Source organism: Lepidochelys kempii, chromosome 19 (assembly GCF_965140265.1).
Source record: "Lepidochelys kempii isolate rLepKem1 chromosome 19, rLepKem1.hap2, whole genome shotgun sequence".
In the NCBI taxonomy this organism is placed as follows: Eukaryota; Metazoa; Chordata; order Testudines; family Cheloniidae; genus Lepidochelys; species Lepidochelys kempii.
This window is the reverse complement of record NC_133274.1, coordinates 10,363,704-10,381,484: the sequence shown is the minus strand read 5'-3', so window position 1 is coordinate 10,381,484 and position 17,781 is coordinate 10,363,704. Positions and strand designations below refer to the sequence as shown.

Here is a 17,781-nt window from a genome sequence, read left to right as displayed (position 1 = left end):
TGGTTACAGTTTAAACCACCCAAGTAAACCATTTTCAAAGTGATTTAATTTGGTGCCAGTGTGGGCAGGGCATAACAGTCCAGATTACCCGTCGCTGAGAGTGGATCAGGGCACTGCCGGCTCCCTTCCTTTGTCAAGACACTGCCACTTTGCTCCAGCCTCTGCTTGGTTTGCTATATGCAATGCCACCATTCATTTCTCCTCTCTGCTCTCCCACACCGTTTCTGAGCCCCCAGATGTCAGCACATGCAGAAGTACAAGGACATTGCTATTAGCAGTAGGAGCTGGTATCTTGGCAACAGTATCAGCTAAGACAATTTAAAAGTAGAGGGGGTTCTGAGTGTCTCTGCTCTGCTGCGATGGATGAAGAACTGTAAAAAACTCCAGACCCACTTCCATTTCTCAGAATGGCAGCCATGTTAGTCTGTATCAGCAAACAGAACGAGGAGTACTTGTGGCACCTTAGAGACTAACAAATTTATTTGAGCATAAGTTTTCAAGGGGTAAAATCCACTTCATCGGATGCATGCAGTGGAAAATACAGTAGGAAGATAAAAAGAAAAGGAGTACTTGTGGCACCTTAGAGACTAACCAATTTATTTGAGCATGAGCTTTCGTGAGCTATAGCTCTCTTCATCGGATGCATACCATGGGCTCATGCTCAAATAAACTGGTTAGTCTCTAAGGTGCCACAAGTACTCCTTTTCTTTTTGCGAATACAGACTAACACGGCTGCTACTCTGAAACCTGTCAGTAGGAAGATAGATATATACACAGAGAACATGAAGAAATGGGTGTTGCCATACCCACTATAACGAAAGTGATCAGTTACGGTGAACTATTATCAGCAGGGAAAAAAAACAACCTTTCGTAGTGATAATCAGGATGGCCCATTTCCAACAGTTGACAAGAAGGTGTGAATAACAGTGTGCGGGGGGAGGGAAATAAGCATGGGGAAATAGAATCATAGAATATCAGGGTTGGAAGGGACCTCATGAGGTCATCTAGTCCAGCCCCCTGCTCAAAGCAGGACTAATCCCCAATTTTTGCCTAAATGGCCCCCTCAAGGATTGAGCTCACAACCCTTTTACTTTGTGTAATGACCCATCCACTCCCAGTTTTTATTCAAGCCTAATTTAATGGTGTCATTTGAAAATTAATTCCAATTCAGCAGTTTCTCATTGGAGTCTGTTTTTGAAGTTTATTTGTTGTAGTATTGCGACTTTTAGGTCTGTAATCGAGTGACCAGGGAGATTGAAGTGTTCGGTTTTTGAATGTTATAATTCTTGACGTCTGATTTGTGTCCATTTATTCTTTTACGTAGAGACTGTCCAGCTTGGCCAATGTACATGGCAGAGGGGTATTGCTGGCACATGATGGCATCTATCACATTGGTAGATGTGCAGGTGAACGAGCCTCTGACAGAGTGGCTGATGTGATTAGGTCCTATGATGGTGTCCCCTGAATAGATATGTGGACAGAGTTGGCAATAGGCTTTGTTGCAAGGATAGGTTCCTGGGTTAGTGTTTTTGTTGTGTGGTTGCTGGTGAGTATTTGCTTCAGGTTGGGGAGCTGTCTGTAAGCAAGGACTGGCCTGTCTCATTTCTGGATCTTGTTTGAACTACAGGTGAAAAAGAATAATTACTGGAGGTCAAGGCTGCCACCTACTGGCCAACACACCTCAGTGTGGGCTACCACTTATTTCTTCATTCTAGTGCTTTGCTTTTCTGCAGCTTCTCCCGCCTCAAGATCTCAAAGCCTGTTACAAATCTTAATTAATTAAGCTTCCCCGTAAGGTGGTCAGTATCATTATCCCCATTTCAGGGATAGGTAAACTGAGGCATAGAGCGGGGATGTGGGTTGCCCAAGCCCACACAAGAGATTAGAGTCAGGTGTAGAACCCAGGAGTCCTGACTCACTCCCCTGCAATAACCATTAGGCCAGACTCCGTTTTGCACGCATGGTCTGTACATCCAATACTTTCAGTGTTCAGATAAAAAGAAAAGGAGTACTTGTGGCACCTTAGAGACTAACCAATTTATTTGAGCATGAGCTTTCGTGAGCTACAGCTCACTTCATCAGATGTTTACCGTGGAAACTGCAGCAGACTGTTCAGATACTAACTATAGGGGAGTCCCGGCTGAGGCCTTGTGAAGCCTGGTACTTGGGAGAGCAGTAGGACTCAGGGGAAGAGCTCCGGAACTGGGGGTCAGTGGGTGAAGGGATCTCGGGGTGGGGGGTAATTCCTGGAGGGGAGTCAGTAGCTGCAGAAATTGGGGGGGAAGGGTGAGAGGAGGGTTTGGTGGACACTCCTTGGAGGGGGGCAGGAGCAATGATTGGGAGGAGTCAGTCCCGGTTGGGGTCCTAGGGTGTGTCAGTGTCCGGGCAGAGTTGGGGGGTGTGTCAGTCCCATTTGAGGGTCCCCAGGGGTGTCAGTGTCTGGGGGGGATCAGTCCCTGTTAAGGATCCCAGGGGGTGTCAGTGTTTGGGGGGGGGTCAGTCCCAGTTGGGGGTCCCGGGGGTGTCAGTGTCTGGGGGGAGTCAGTCCTGTTTGGGGTTCCCGGGGGTGTCAGTGTCTGGGGGAGTCAGTCCCGGTTAGGGGTCCCAGCGGGTGTCAGTGTCTGGGGAGGTCACTCCCGTTTGGGGATCCCGATGGGGGTCAGTGTCTGGGAGGAATGGGGGGGTCAGTCCCGGTTAGGGGTCCCAGGGGGTGTCAGTGTCTGGGGGGGGATCAGTCCCTGTTAAGGATCCCAGGGGGGGTCAGTGTTTGGGGGGGGTCAGTCCCAGTTGGGGGTCCTGGGGGTGTCAGTGTCTGGGGGAGTCAGTCCCGGTTAGGGGTCCCAGCGGGTGTCAGTGTCTGGGGAGGTCACTCCCGTTTGGGGATCCCGATGGGGGTCAGTGTCTGGGAGGAATGGGGGGGTCAGTCCCGGTTAGGGGTCCCAGGGGGTGTCAGTGTCTGGGGGGGTCACTCCCGTTTGGGGGTCCCGATGGGGGTCAGTGTCTGGGAGGAATGGGGGGGGGTCAGTCCCGGTTAGGGGTCCCAGGGGGTGTCAGTGTCTGGGGGGGTCACTCCCGTTTGGGGGTCCCGATGGGGGTCAGTGTCTGGGAGGAATGGGGGGGTCAGTCCCGGTTAGGGGTCCCAGGGGGTGTCAGTGTCTGGGGGGGCCACTCCCGTTTGGGGGTCCCGGTGCGGGTCAGTGTCCGGGAGGAATGGCGGGGGGAGTCAGTCCCGTTTGGGGGTCCCGGGGGGGTCAGTGTCTGGGGGGGTCAGTCCCAGAGCGGGAAGAAATCAGTGGCTGGGGATCCCGGGGTCCGTGCCTGGGAGGGTCCGGCCCGGAGAAGCGGGAGGTCCCCGGCGGGGCGGGGCGGGGGCGAGAGGCTGGGTGCAGGGCCCAGGAGCTCAGTCCCTGGGCCCTCGTCCGCAGCGGGGGGAGGAGCTTCGCCTCTTCGAGAAGCGTGTCCCGAGCGGCAGCCCGTAGCGGCGGGTCACATGGTCTCACCTGGCTCAGGTGAGGGAGGGGCCGGACGCCGTTCACCTGGCTCGGCACAGGTAACTCCAGGGCCGGGCCTGGCCAGCGACCCCCCCACGGCGGGAGGGGGCCCGCTTGGGGAGCCCCCCCCCGCGTCCGGGGGGAGCAGGCCCCGCCCTGCCCAGGTCGCTCCCCCCCGACACGCTGCGGGGGGGGCGCCCCAGACCCACCTCAGAGACCCCGCCGGCGGGGGCCGCCCCGGGGGGCCGTTCAGACCCCGCGCGGGGGGAGCGGGGGCCCGGGGAGCCGGGGCGGGGTTCTCCCGCCTCTGCTCGGTGGCTAGGGGTTTGTGTGCCGCGGGCAGCGGTTGGGTGTCGTGTGCGGGCCCCCTGTGGAGATCGTAGGCACCGTGCGCAGCCCCGCAGGGGTCCGCGGACCAGAGGGTGTAACCCACCGGCCTCGGGAGATCCAAAGCCGCGGATTCCTCGCTGCCTTGAGGCAGGGGGAGCTCTCCGCCCCCCTCCCCACGGAATCGGTCTCCGCTCCTTGTGACGGCCCTTCTCCAACACCCCCCCCACACCCCCCCAGCAGGCTGCCTGTTTGATGGTGTGACATTCACCCAAGCACTCTGTGTCCCCCTCCCTGCCTCCCCCAGCCCGCTCGCTCTGGGGGCGGGGGGGACACGCATGTTGTGCTCCCTGTGTGTTGCTGGGCTTGGGAGGGTCCTGGGCTCCATGTGGGATGACAGATCTGGTGTGTGTGTGTGTGTTCAAGAAATGTGATCAGCTTCCTAGGGAGCGTGTGATTGACTGGAACCACAAACGCCAGTGCAGCCGTTGCCACTTCATGTCCTGTCCTCTGAAAGAGCTGCTGCGGACCCAGTACCTACAGTGCCATCGTTACACTAGATGCACGTCTGTTACTCTTTCTTTGGAAAATATTTTTAGTTAAGTTTTTAAAAAGTAGCAGTGTGCTGTGTTGTTGGGAACGCCCAAGGTGTTTGTGTCAGAGGTAGATGTACCTCCGTTTATGTGAAAATAACTTTGTCTGTAGTCGCAAAAAGACAAGGAGGACTTGTGGCACCTTAGAGACTAACCAATTTATTTGAGCATAAGCTTTCGTGAGCTACAGTTCATTGCATCCGATGAAGTGAGCTGTAGCTCACGAAAGCTCATGCTCAAATAAATTGGTTAGTCTCTAAGGTGCCACAAGTACTCCTTTTCTTTTTGCGACTACAGACTAACACGGCTGCTACTCTGAAATTTGTCTGTAGTGAATCTTCAGGAGAATGAACAGTTTATTATGATTTGTACAACAGTGGTGTCTAGGATCTCCAACTGAGATTGGCAACTCCATTGTGCTAATGTACAAATGTATAGTGAGAGACGAGCTTTTGATCTAAATAGACAAGACAGATGTGAGGTGGGAGGGGAAACTAAGGCACAGCAGCAAAGTGACTTGCCCCAGATTGCCCAGCAAATAAGTGGTAGAGCTGGGAATAGAACCTGGATGTCCTGAGGCGCAATCTACTGTCAGCAAAACCACTGTAAGGCAGGTTTGAACCCTGGCAGCAGTGTGGTTTTTGAAGAAACTGTAAAAGCTATTGAGGGTTGTGTGTTTGGATGCAGGTCACATTAGAAATCAAGAAAGGATTAAATTTGAAATACAGCAGTTTGGATGTTCTGAAAGGCCCCCTTTTATCCAGTGTTTCCAAATCCTCCAGTACTAGATAGGGATGAGTCAAAGCTGTGGCCAGCCTGGTTATTGGCTTACTGGTTTCGATAATTCAGCTAAAATAACAAGGAGTCCGGTGGCACCTTAAAGACTAACCGATTTATTTGGCATAAGCTTTCCTGGGTAAAAAACCACTTCTTCAGATGCATGCAACTGAAGAAGTGGTTTTCTACCCATGAAAACTTATGCCCAAGTAGTCTTTAAGGTGCCACCAGACTCCTTGTTGTTTTTGTGGATACAGACTAACACTGCGACCCCTTAATACTTGATAATTCAGCTCGTTCTTATAACTGATTTTGAAGGAGATTTCCTCTCCCTCTCAACAAGGAAGATCTTAAACCCTGGATAATTAGAAGTTCCAACTACTCACAAATACCATTCTTCTGAAATGGATGCTTAACCTCTTTAGAAGGATCTTGTTGGTTCAAATAAGATTGATGCTTGAGGAGGAAGAAGGCTACCAACTTCATTGTCAGTGTCAATTTGGCAAGTGGGTTTTAACCCAAATATCTATTTGCCATTGTTATGCAGCTGGTTACAATTTAGCATCTGGGCTTACGGTCAAAGGGAACACGTCTTTGGAATCCTGGTAGTTGGGCTTTGACTATAGTTTGATATCTGTGTTGGTTGAGAAGTCTTTATAGTCTTAAACTTGTGATCTTGTGGTGAATACAGTGTGCAGCTGTGATCTAATGGATTGAGCACAGGATGTGAGCAGGAGATAGGTTCTATCCCTGACACTGTATTTTGCACAACCTTAGATAAGTCATTTAACTGCTGTGCCTCAGATATTTTTTCTTCTACAGTGGCAATAATACCCACTTTATAAGACACTTTGAAACCTCAGGATACTAAGCGCTATATAAATGACCATTACTTTATGGGCTTTGGATATATGTCATTCTTTTAACATGACCTCTGTATTATGACTAATCTGTCTTCCTGCTGACCAGTAATGGCTCTCCACTTGGAGAATTTGATCAGCTCAGATGGGTTTTTTGGTGCATGAAAACTTGATGAAATTGAGCAAAAGCTGGTGGCCTGACTCAACAGTGCCGAGCACCCACAGCTCCCGGTGAAGGCAATGCAAGCTGGGGGTGCTTATCCTCTTTTTCAGAAGGTGCTATCTGAGTTTTTATATTTAAAATGTCTAGGAGTCAGGGAAGGGGAACTCTCAGGGTGTGTGTTAATCTTATAAAATACATAGGTGAGACCAGATGGCCTGAAGAAGAGCTCTGTGTCGCTCAAAAGCACGTCTCTTTCACCAACAGAAGGTGGTCCAGTAAAAGATACTGCCTCACTCACCTTGTCTCTTTTATATCCTGGGACCAACCCAGCTACAACACTGCAAGATACATAAGTATCAGCCAAGGCTAACGAAGCCAAAATGTCCATGGAAAACAGTGGCACGGAGGCTAGGGAAGCTTATCCCCAATGTATAAATATCTGCCAAGCACTCCCAGTCCCCATGTCAGTTACTTTGGCAGGGCTACTTTTAAAAAGTGGCAGTGGTCGCCCTCGTTAGGGTAGGAGTAGAGAGGTTATATTACCTTTGTATTTGACACTGGTGTGACCACTGTTGGAATACTGTGTCCAGTTCTGGTGTCTACATTATAAGAAGGATGTTGATACATAATACAGAGGGTTCTGAAGAGATCTGCAAAAATGATTAAAGGATTGAAAAGCATGCCTTATAGCGATAGACTCATGGAGCTCAATCTGTTTAGCTTAACAAAGAGAAGGCTAAGGGGTGACTTGATCCCAATACCTATAAGTACCTATATACGGAGCAAATATTTGATATTAGAATCATAGAAATGTAGGGCTGGAAGGGACCTTGAGGGGCCATCAAGTCCATCCCCCTGCACTGAGGAAGGACCAAGTAAACCTAGTCCATCCCTGACAGGTGTTTGTCCAACTCATTTTTAAAAGCTTCCAAAGATGAGGGGAGGGATAGCTCAGTGGCTCAAGCATTGGCCTGCTAAACCCAGGGACCACCCGCCTTCTGAACAACTTCAGAGTCTGAATCTCCTTCCATTTATGCTGGGGAAGCATCTTCTGAAGGTTATAGTGACTCTGATGCCGCTAAAAGTAGCATTTTAAAAAATAAGTGGCTTTTCTGACTTCCTGCTTCCTTTTGGAAGGCACTTAAAACTTGATGTTTAAAGCACTAGTAAAAGTACTGCAGGGAACATTGCCCTGGTCAGGGGTTGGGCAGTGGTTCTCAAACTTCATTGCACCATGACCCTGTTCTGACAACAAAAATTACTACATGACCCCAGGAAAGGGGACCGAAGCCTGAGCCTGCCTGAGTCTCACTGCCTAGGGTGGTGGGGTCAAAGCCTGAGGGCTTCAGCCCTTGGTGGGGGGCCAGTAACCTGAGCCCTGTCTCCACAGGCCGAAGCCTGAGCCTTGCCGCCCAGGGCTTGAAGCCCTCAGGCTTCAGCTTTAGCCCCAGACCCCAGCAAGTCTAATGCCAGCCCTGGTGACCCCATTAAAACAGGTCACAACCCACTATGGGGTCCACACCCACAGTTTGAGAACCACTGGGCTAGATGATCCAGGTGTCGTCCTTCTCTGATGATTCTTAGACGCTGGCTGGAGACAAAGTTACTGTGACAATGGCTCTAAATTTGACATGAGACCTTGTTCTTCAGGTGCCTGAGGTGGTGAGCCATGCTGGGCAGGAGAACAAGACACCCCCAAGAAATAATCAGCAAGCACCGAATGAACCTATCCCACCAGGATGCTGTGCCCCAAAGGATCAACCCATCCAAAGAGTGTGACATCAGCCTGGAGGTGTTTAGCAAATCCACACCTGAACTCAAACAGAGCCGCAAGCTGGCACAGCAAGCACGGGACAGGAGAGCCCGCAAAGCTGACCTCAAAGACTCCAACGGGAGGGAGGCAGAAACAATTACCTTTATTTCTGGCACAGCAGAGGCTCCCCAGACCCAGAGCTTGTGCTGTCTTTCTTTGTCTCAGGCCTGGAACGCCTCCAAGGCTGTTCTCTGCTGTATAGTGGCCTGTGGGGGCTGCTTTAAGAATTGCAGCATTCACATCCCCTGCATGGGTCACACGGAGACTTCAACTGATGATGGAAGAAACAGAGAGCAAAATGGACGTGTGCCTAGCAACAGCCCTGCCAACATCTCCCCTGTTGAAAAGAATGGGAACCAGATCAAAAAGAATACCATGGGGAGCAGCTTCAGCTACCCAGATGTGAAACTGAAGGGGATCCCTGTCTATCCGAACCGGAGCCCTGGCAACCATACAGATGCAGATTCGTGCTACAAAGAGCCCCTGCCAGAGAAGACCTTCAGAAACAGCATAGAAAAGCCACCACTCCCCAGCAGCCACCGGAGCTCGGAGGAGTATTATTCCTTCCATGAGTCTGATCTGGATCTCAGTGAGTTGAGCAGCTCTATGTCTAGCAAAGAGATTGATGTCTTGATCTTCAAGAAACTGACAGAGCTCTTCAGCGTCCACCAGATTGATGAGCTGGCCAAGTGCACATCGGACACAGTCTTCCTGGAGAAGACCAACAAGATCTCAGACCTGATTAATAGCATCACTCAGGACTACAACCTGGATGAGCAGGATGCTGAGTGCAGGCTAGTCCGCGGCATTATACGCATCAGCACCCGGAAGAGCAGGGTCCGGCCCCCCATTTCCATTCCTGCCACCAAGAGCCACGAGGAGAAGATGAGCAGAGGAAACCCACCGGACAGCGGCAATGAAACCATGCTGGAGTCCCTAATCCCCAGCCAAGACGGTATGTGCAAGTCCCTTGTCCACACTAGCTTTGCAGCTCAGCTCCCTGTGTTTGAGAGCTGGGTTCACCTTGGGATATGGAAACCCTGGTCTTGTGAGGCGCCTACTTTGGAGTTTGCAGGGAGTGGAGTTGGAAACTGAACTGTAGCATCAAGGTTATTTTCCTGAGTTAGGGGGATCCTTATTCCCCTTCTAAATCCTGAAGATAGCCACTTAATACTGTCCAAGTCCCTGAGAACCCACTTTGCAGCTAGTATCCTTCTTGATGACTCACCATACTTTACTCTGCCAGAGGGGTTTGTGCTCAGTGATATAAGGGGCTGGCGATGCTGGTTCTGTGCTAGTCCTGGCTCTCCTCCCTAACCCCATCTTAGGAAGCAAGGCCATGAGTCAAACTCAGGTCACTGGGATGATCAGATCCGGCACATGCCAGAGCACTTCCACTAAGGCTAGTAAGCTGGCCTTCTTAATTAAGCTTGGCCAATGTTGTTCTTGGATAATGTTCACCTCCTGACGCTTTCTTCCCCGTGTCTCATTCTCAAGCCAAAGGAATCTCAGTTTCTCTGCCCGTAGCATGAAGGAACTTTCCCAATCTAGTAACAAATCTGAAACAATTGTTTATCAACAGTCTTGGAAAACTGGCTGGGTGTGTATGGTGGGGTTTCACCATGTTAATTTTCTAATCTTTCATTCCATTTCCGGAAAGCCTTTCCTTCCCCTACTCTCCTCCTTAACTTAGAGTCCAGTAACGTAACAGTATCCACTTCCAGACTTCTGAACTGCACATTGAGGCCGGTCACTAGCTTGTCCCCTATCGTTCTTCTCTTAGGTGTTAGTTACCTGCAAGTATCTCAAGTGCTGCCTAACCCTAAAAGAAAAGGGGGAGCTGCTGACAGAGTGGGAGGGCCTCTTTCTTTGGAATGTGCACCCCCTGTCCGAGTACCTGAAACTGCTCACCTCCAGGACATGCCACAAGGCGCGCTGTCTTAGGGCTCTTGAAGAAGCAAATATTGTTGGATGTGATGGGGAAGAAGTAAGACTATTCTATTTTTGGGCTCGCTGGTTACTTAGTTATAGGGTTGCTGTTGCTTTATTGTATTTCAATAGTTGTCAGAGGCACAAGAATGTTTCTTAAACCTAAAGAATAAAGAAGTAGTGAGCTTAGTCCTGATACTCAGCTGGATACATGCAAATGATATTGGCTGTTGGGAGAGAACTTTATATGTTGCTGGCAGGTTTGTCTGCTCATGGCACCATATACACCTTCAGTCTCTCCCCTCTCAGCACTTCTGAATTCTCTTTCCAGATTTGGCTGTGCAGATATCAGAGGAAACCACAGCAGATGTGATAGCCAGGAACATGAGGCGGTTCAGCGCTGCAGGTAACACCTCTGTCTCTGTCATAGTGAGAAAGCAAAGGCTACAGCTCTTCCAGCTTCCATTGTGACTTTGGGATGCGGCACTTGTTGAATAGAGGCCATTTCCTTCATTGGGAGGACCCAGGCTAGTACGTATGTACGTACACACACACTCTTTTCTCCTGGGGCCTGAGACCAAGCCTGAGGGTTTTCAGTCCCCAAATCTCTTGACAAAGTTTGAAGGGAAGTGAAAGCATAGTTAGGATGGGATTTTGACTTCAGCCTGAGGGTAACTTACAGTGAAGTGAAGCAGCGGGGGCGAATTATTTACCAGCAGATGCCTTGGGCTCTGTTCCTCTCCCATATTGCTTTTAATGTTTTGCATCAGAGAGCGGCCGTAGGCTGAGCTGCTAGTTCCCCTGTGTGTGTGAAGTGACAGGATCTCTTCTGAAAGTTGCCTCTGATACTCTGGGCTGTTCCCTGCCTGAGGGCGTCAGCTGCTTTCTCTTCCCTCGCCATACGTAAGCCCCTTCATGGCAGCTGTATCTGTGTAGCTCCTGAGGATTTTGCTGCTGCAGTCTGTGCCATTTTATTTGAACTTATTCCCCCCCCCCTTTTTTTTCCAAGGGTCTCCAATGAGCAGAGCTTCCTCCTACCAGGACACAGAGACTGATTCGTCTGGAGCACCGCTGCTTCAGGTTTACTGTTAGAATAATGGACCAAGGCAGGACTCTGTGGTGGGAGAGGTCACTGGGCCTTACAGCAAACAGAGTTCCTCATCTCTTTTCATATAGAACATGCTATGCCACTTTATTTTCTTCAGTTCTCTTTTTCCCTTGTTAAAGTTCAACTTGCCCCTCAATCTGTGGGGTGCATTGGATTATTTTTCTGTGTGTGGGGGATCATAACAGAACCTTGAGGAAATGGACCATGAATCTAGTGAACTTATTCAGACAGTGGGACATGAGTTCTGGGAACAGAAGATGGACAAGGGGATACTGACAAACGGAATATGTTCTGCCTTTGTGGGAACTTCCACTCTTGGAGTGCAGTTTTAGTACCCAATCAGACATCCAGCTGTTGCCCAGCTCCAAGAGTCAGCTGTACAGTTTTTGCCCTTCTGGTACTGTAGATGTTAATGTATGTTGTGTAGCTTTGTTGATGATAGGAATGTCTTTACATTTGTAGCAATTCTGTTGAGGTGAACTCCAAGGCTGTAAGAACACCTGTTTAAGATCCCAGATGTCTACTTACCGTTGCTGGCCTTGATTGTCCCAGAGGCTGAGTCCTCTAGGCACAGTAGCCAGACAAGCTTTCTTGACAAAGTGCCTTACACCTGTCCTGGAGGGACCACCTCAGAAAAGAGAGGGTAGTTCAGCCTTCAGGGTTCGTTTAATCCTTGGCCTCTTTGTAGTGGGTGCCAACAAAGCAACCAAGCCATTTAATGCTAACTACAATGTGGACAACTTGTTGACGAGACTAACTGGACTGCGACCCAACTCTTGTCTCTCAGGTTATCATGCAACCATTGAGTAACAACTTTAAATCACTGCCAGTCTGGTGAGAACCACTGACATGAGATATTAAATAGACAAAGGTGTTGATTTATAACTCATTTGCCAATCAGCTTTTCCCTCACTCACCTGCCAAGGCTTACATAGCCCTTGGTGATCATGTGAACTGCTGGAGAAAGCCCTGACCTTGGGTCTTAGCAGGTAAGTGAAAGACCAGACTTTTTTTAAAATTACAAATCAGTCCTCCCTGTAACTCTGCCTGTGTGTTTGGGATCTTAAATGCTCCTTAGAAATGCTCCCTGGAAAACTTTGCTGTTGCCTTTAAAGGGAGGGAGAAGGGCTTTTTGGGGGAACTCTCCATGAAGTATATGTAGGGAACTGATTATTGCTGTGTAAATGTGACTCTCACCCCCCTTCGCACAGGGGTGTTCAGTGTGCTCAGCCTCTTTCCTAGAAGCTGTGGCCACCCTAAAGGCACCAAACTGGGTGACCTTGAGGGCTGCAGCTTTGCAGAAGCCTGAGGGCTGCACCTCATTGGCATCTCCACTGGCTCGTTATCAGAAAGTAAACACACCAGCTGTGAGATTTGTTTATACACCTCGGTGCCTTAGCAGGGGAATAGGAAATGCTCGTTGGTGGAATTAACCAGCAGTGAAACCGGTGTCCAGTGTTACTAGAGACAGACAGTGGCAAAGGTGGGCTCTTGCCCTGGTGTATGCCGCACTTCTGTGCTTCAGCAAAGGAAAGGTGTCTTGAGCTTGTAGGTTGGGACTCTAGAGCCTGTGTTTGCCTCCTGTGCTTTTCAAAGATTTGTAGCTTTTGGTTCCTCACTTCACTAAGTAGGGCTTATATAGCTGCCAGTTGTGGACAGAACCCCTTTGAAACATACCATTCACCTGAGCCACATTTAAGTCCCACTCAGACCTACTTGCTGTTCTTGTAAATTACTTGCTTTTAAAAAATACAGATTCAATCATATCACTTGAAACATCAGAAACGCTGGCTCATGAATCAGTGTTGACTCGGCAATGATATTTAGGCTAAATAACTGATCCCACATCACTTCGAAGCTTCTTCCACATTTGCCTGTGTTTTCTTGTGGCGCTGTGTTCCACGTTTGGGCCTTTGGCGGACTCAGAGGGATGGTCTGGCAATGCGGGGGCCACAGAAGTTTTGGTGAGTTCGATTGTATTTCCTTAGGCTTTGTTTTTAAAGCAATGAAATGTAAATTTGAAAAAGCCCTCCCACTTGTTCATGTGAGGACCTGACTCCTGGCAAACAGAGACTGACTGTAAATACGTAATATTTTACATACTACATTTGATGGGCCTTGCTGACTCTTGGCTTCTGAACTAGTTTGTAAATATGTATTTGGATAAGTTTGCTTTTTTAAATGCACATTTACGTGACAACGTAGCCTGGCGCCTACTGCTGGAACAAACTGGTTCCATATAGCACCTATGATGAGGCAGTTTCAGGAAGAGCTGCCCATGGCTGCTGCCCAGATGCAACAGCAGACTTTTACAACTGTTTATACAGCCATTTATGCCAATGGTGCCTGACAATGTATGCATCTTAAAACTCCGAGTGAAAAAAACCAGTGGGTGTTAGAGGTGTAAAACAATTCCTGAAACTGGCAAACCTGTTTTTTGGTTTTTTTTAATTGCTCCCTATTTAATTATGCTTTTAAATTTCAGCCTGAAGCAGATTTTAAGCACATCCTTTGCTGAAGGGTCTGGGAGAGAAGGGCGTGTGTAGTGCCCTGCAGCTGGCAGACAGCAATGGTCCAGCTAGAAGTTTCTCTTTTGGTTGACCATTGTGTTAATGACAGATTTCAGAGTAGCAGCCGTGTTAGTCTGTATTTGCAAAAAGAAAAGGAGGACTTGTGGCACCTTAGAGACTAACCAATTGTGTTAAGTCTGTATATCTTTTTTCCCTGGTTGATTTAATGCAGCCTGGTGTCTGGGGAGCAATGAGGGTCTGTGTAAATAAAGTAGCCTCTTGGGAGCTGTCTGTGTGCAGGGAAATGTGTGTGGGGGAGTTAATAAAGGGAAGACACTGTCAATGACAATTCTACAGAACTGAGGCGAATCTTCTCTACAGTGTCTCTCTTCTCCCCCCCCATCCCCAAATCTTGTACTCATTTAATCCATCTGGAGGAGCCACACCCTCATGAAGCGGGGGGCGGGGGGGGGGTCAGAGCTTTTAGTTCTCCTGACCCTCTGACTTGAAGGACCAGTTTTGCCTTTTTAAAGTCAGTTACTCATCTCGTAGCTAGTTTGCAAAGTCCTGCTCCTGCACCTGCTGTCGCGCTCCTTTTTTGGGGTGGGGAGGGGATGGGAGGGAGATGGTCAATCAAAGGAACTCCCATGTCTCTCTAGCCTTGTCATTAGACGAGGGAGTGTGGCTGCTTGTAGGGTAACTACCTTGTCATACACTTTTTCAAAGGTATGGGGGTGTGGTAAGAATTGGTGCCAGACCCTTCTTTCTCCTCTTTGCAAGACACTTCCTAGTGGCAGTGGGGCTCCATTGAGACCCGATTGTTGGATTGGAAGGTGGTTGGTTTGGGGAGAGGGAGGGATTTAAATCCCCCTTGTTAGGTCAGGGGTTGCTAGGAGCCTTTCAGTCTGATGTGAAATCTGGAGCTTTCTACATCTAAGTTGCCATTTGAATGGTGCTGCAGGCAGTAATGATTGAAAACTCCCCACTGTTGCGTGGCTGGTGTGAAACAAGCTGGTTGGTGTCAAGCCAGTGATTCCCAGCACAACCCCTGTTCCATTTGGGAGCTACGGTTCTCTGTCTATAGAGGCAAAAGATTGAGACCAAACTCCCCACTTGCTCTGCAGATAGACCCTCCATGTGGAGGTCCAGGGAAAGACGTTTGGACTGCATTTACCCATTGGGCTAAGTAGAGGACATCGGACTGTAGACCTGTCAAGCTGCCATCTTCCACCAGCACTAAATATCCAGTCAGACCCCTGCAGGGAGACAGCCTTCCTTTTTAATGTTCTTTATTTTCATTTAAAAAATATGAAGGGAGGAAAAAATCCTTGCTCTAGGCTGGCAGTGGGTGTTGGCTGGAAGGGATCTGCCAGGGAAGAACCTTTGCTTGTGAACAGAGCTGTTTTATTGGTGAACCAGGGCAACAGGTATATAGAACTAATACGGCCAGCTCCACTTAAGTGGCAGTAACTTAAGCTGCCTTTCAGCCAGCTTTCTGAATAGCTGTCTCATCCGGGTCCTGCAACTGGGCTCTGGCCACAGAATGTCTTCTCCACTATCCCAGTCTGTTTCGAAGCAGCTTTGGAAGAGGGCCCGACAGCTTGCAGCCAGCTAATCACAGGGCAGCCCCCTCACAAAAAGCCACTCTAGGATGCGCCACTTACTCTTTTCCAGCTGCTTTATGGGACCCAAGTAGGTTTCCCTTCTGTTTGGCCAGCTTCCTGTTTGGGGTTAGCTTATTTTGAATTAGTGGTGGGGAACGGCTGATGACCACAGAATTGCTCTGTTGTTTTGTACTAGTGATCAGGCATATTTTTGACACACCAGGCCATCCTAAAAGCTGTGACTCAAGTTATTACTTATTTGTACTGCAGCCGTGACTAGAGGCCTCACCCACAATTGGGAGCCCATCAAGTTACCCACTTTGTACACACATGGTGAGACATGTCCCGGCCCCCAAAGAGCCATGTAATCATACCGAGCTGGCCCTTGGTTCCAAACCCTCATTAATTGCTGTTCTCAGAATATTTCTAGGGAGTAACTAGGATGTCTTCTGCCACCTTAGACTGCTTAAAATAAAGATCTGACAATGCATCCATCTCACTTCTTGGTTCCTTGTAGAATAGCAGTGAAAGTGCTTTAAATTCTCACTCCCGAGCCTGGGTGTCACTTTGTTTCTTGACTGCTGTGTTCTCCCCATTCATGCCTGGGTGTTGAATGAATTTGCAACATCTTTTTGCTACTGGAAGAGTTGTCATGTTTGTCAGTCCAGCAGTTTCTTAGCCTGTGTCTACACTACACAGCTTTTAGCATAGCTGCTGTTTGTCGCCTTTTCTGCTGACAAAAAACTTCCACCCCCAATGAGCGGCATTTGCCGGCAGCTCTCCTGCTGACAACACGCAGTTCACGCTGACGCTTGTCGAGGCAGAACTTTTGTCTTTTAGGGTTGTTGTGTTTTTTTTTAACACCTCTAAAAGACAAAAGTTTTGTCATTCAGTTGTCAGTGTAGACCTAACCTTAGTTGCTGTATCTGGATCCACGCTGAGTTTCAGTATTGGGCATGGTACTGAATGGGGCAAGTGATCTTTTGGGAAGAATATGGTGACTAGGGAACTAGTGCCATAACACTAAAAGAGACCAAAAGCTGAGCAACACAGGAGGACAGGGATTTTTAGGTAGACTGGTTTTAACATACATTTACCTCCAATGTCTAAATGAACACCTGTGAGAGAGGATTTCCCCCCTCCCACTGCTCAGTTGAGAGCTCACAAAACCTTCAACTTATGGGTGTTACCTTAAAAGAGAGTCTGATTCATGATGAATCTAAGTGTCAGTATTATCTCATTGTCTCACACCTGTTAGTTACATAAATATCTGTGGATTTAACCCGAAGCAGTCTTCATGATGAACATGCAGCTAAAATCAGCAGGAGCAGGACTGAGGTACATTGGGAAACCACCTGTGAATTTACTTCCTTTTGGGAACTTGAGTCAGCATCTTTATTTCACTGTTGACATCTTTGATTTTTTTGGTTAAGATTTTCAGTGAAATAAATAGCAAGTCTCTACTGAGCATGTGTCTTAATCACCATTGGAAAACCACCTAATGGTGCTCTTCAGAGATTTTATGATCTGTCACATGACTATGCCCCTTAGCAGAAATCCAGGACCATGCAGGTCATTGACCTGAGCAACCATGGTCCTATTGGAAAACCCGGGAAGTGGGTGGGCGCAAGCCCATGGTAGCACCTTCATCCTGGCTGTGTTTCTCTGCATACTTATGAATCTAGAACATCCTTGTGCAAAAATCAACTCTATATACACAGACCCCTGCTTTCAAACCCCTTGGCAGTGATTCAGTTTTATTTTGTTAAAGTTAGCAAAAAGCGATTGATCTTCCTGTGAATGAACAGACTCTGGTTAGGTTTGGCAATTTTGATTGTATTCCTGGAGGTTTCATCACATGACATCTTTAATTCCTAGAGACTCTGGGACAATTCTGGAGGGTTAGCAACCCTAACTCTGGTCTGTGTTTTTTTTAATTACTGTTTGGAGCATGCAAAGAAAAGCAAATAAACACCATGTTCCTCTCACCTACCCACCTCTTGAAAATGACTGAATGGCTTCTTTCCATGTGGTCAAAAAGTGATGTTGGAAAATGGACTGTTCTACCTTGATCCTTTCCCAGCCCAGTCCTTATTAGCTTCCTCCCTTAAAGTGAGAGCTGCAGCCTCTGTTCAAACTAAAAAGCAGTGATTTTAAATGCCTAGTACTTGTTCTTTCTCCTGCAAGGCTTTGCTACTGAATAGTTTGTTTGTAAAATAGTACCACAGCCTGGTTTGCTTCTCGTACTGTTTAAACATGTAGCTTAAAAAGCTACACAGGGGCTGGTGTTAGAAAAAGGAAAGTGGGAGGGGGAGAGAATTGTATTTCAGCCTGGAAACACCTCTACAAAGAGTCTTCAGGGCTTTGCCTAAATATGTGGGAAGGGAAGAGCTGAGGCCCCCTGAGGATATGTCTACACTGCAGCTGAGAGTGAGCCTCCGAGCCCAGGCAGCCAGATTCAAGCAGGGCCTGAGCTAGCCTGGATGTTGCAGCTTGGGCTGGAGTTCAGGCTCTGAAGCTTAGGAAGTCAAGTGGGCTTGAGAGCCAGAGCCCCACTGTATACATGACAACTGTTAGGATGCTAGCTCGAGCCCTGCTAGTAAGTG

General features: G+C 48.5%; 1 protein-coding gene across 4 annotated transcripts; it reads left to right on the top strand.

Annotated features, from left to right (window-relative positions):
* The first annotated feature begins 3,432 nt into the window (after nt 1-3,432).
* Nucleotides 3,433-14,159, top strand: KDF1 (keratinocyte differentiation factor 1). 4 transcript variants are annotated; one of them, XM_073317842.1, is made up of 4 exons: nt 3,433-3,509; nt 7,862-8,979; nt 9,808-10,011; nt 10,285-10,359. In XM_073317842.1, the coding sequence occupies exons 2-3, from the start codon at nt 7,881-7,883 to the stop codon at nt 9,966-9,968; spliced, it is 1,260 nt and encodes a 419-aa protein (XP_073173943.1). In that variant the 5' UTR covers nt 3,433-3,509; nt 7,862-7,880; the 3' UTR covers nt 9,969-10,011; nt 10,285-10,359. The 4 variants fall into 4 exon arrangements, with proteins under 4 accessions (XP_073173943.1, XP_073173944.1, XP_073173945.1 ...); XM_073317843.1 differs by lacking the exon at nt 9,808-10,011 and adding an exon at nt 10,963-14,159 and having other exon boundaries at nt 3,485-3,550; XM_073317844.1 differs by lacking the exon at nt 9,808-10,011 and adding an exon at nt 10,963-10,993 and having other exon boundaries at nt 3,485-3,550; nt 10,285-10,492.
* The last annotated feature ends 3,622 nt before the right edge of the window (nt 14,160-17,781 follow it).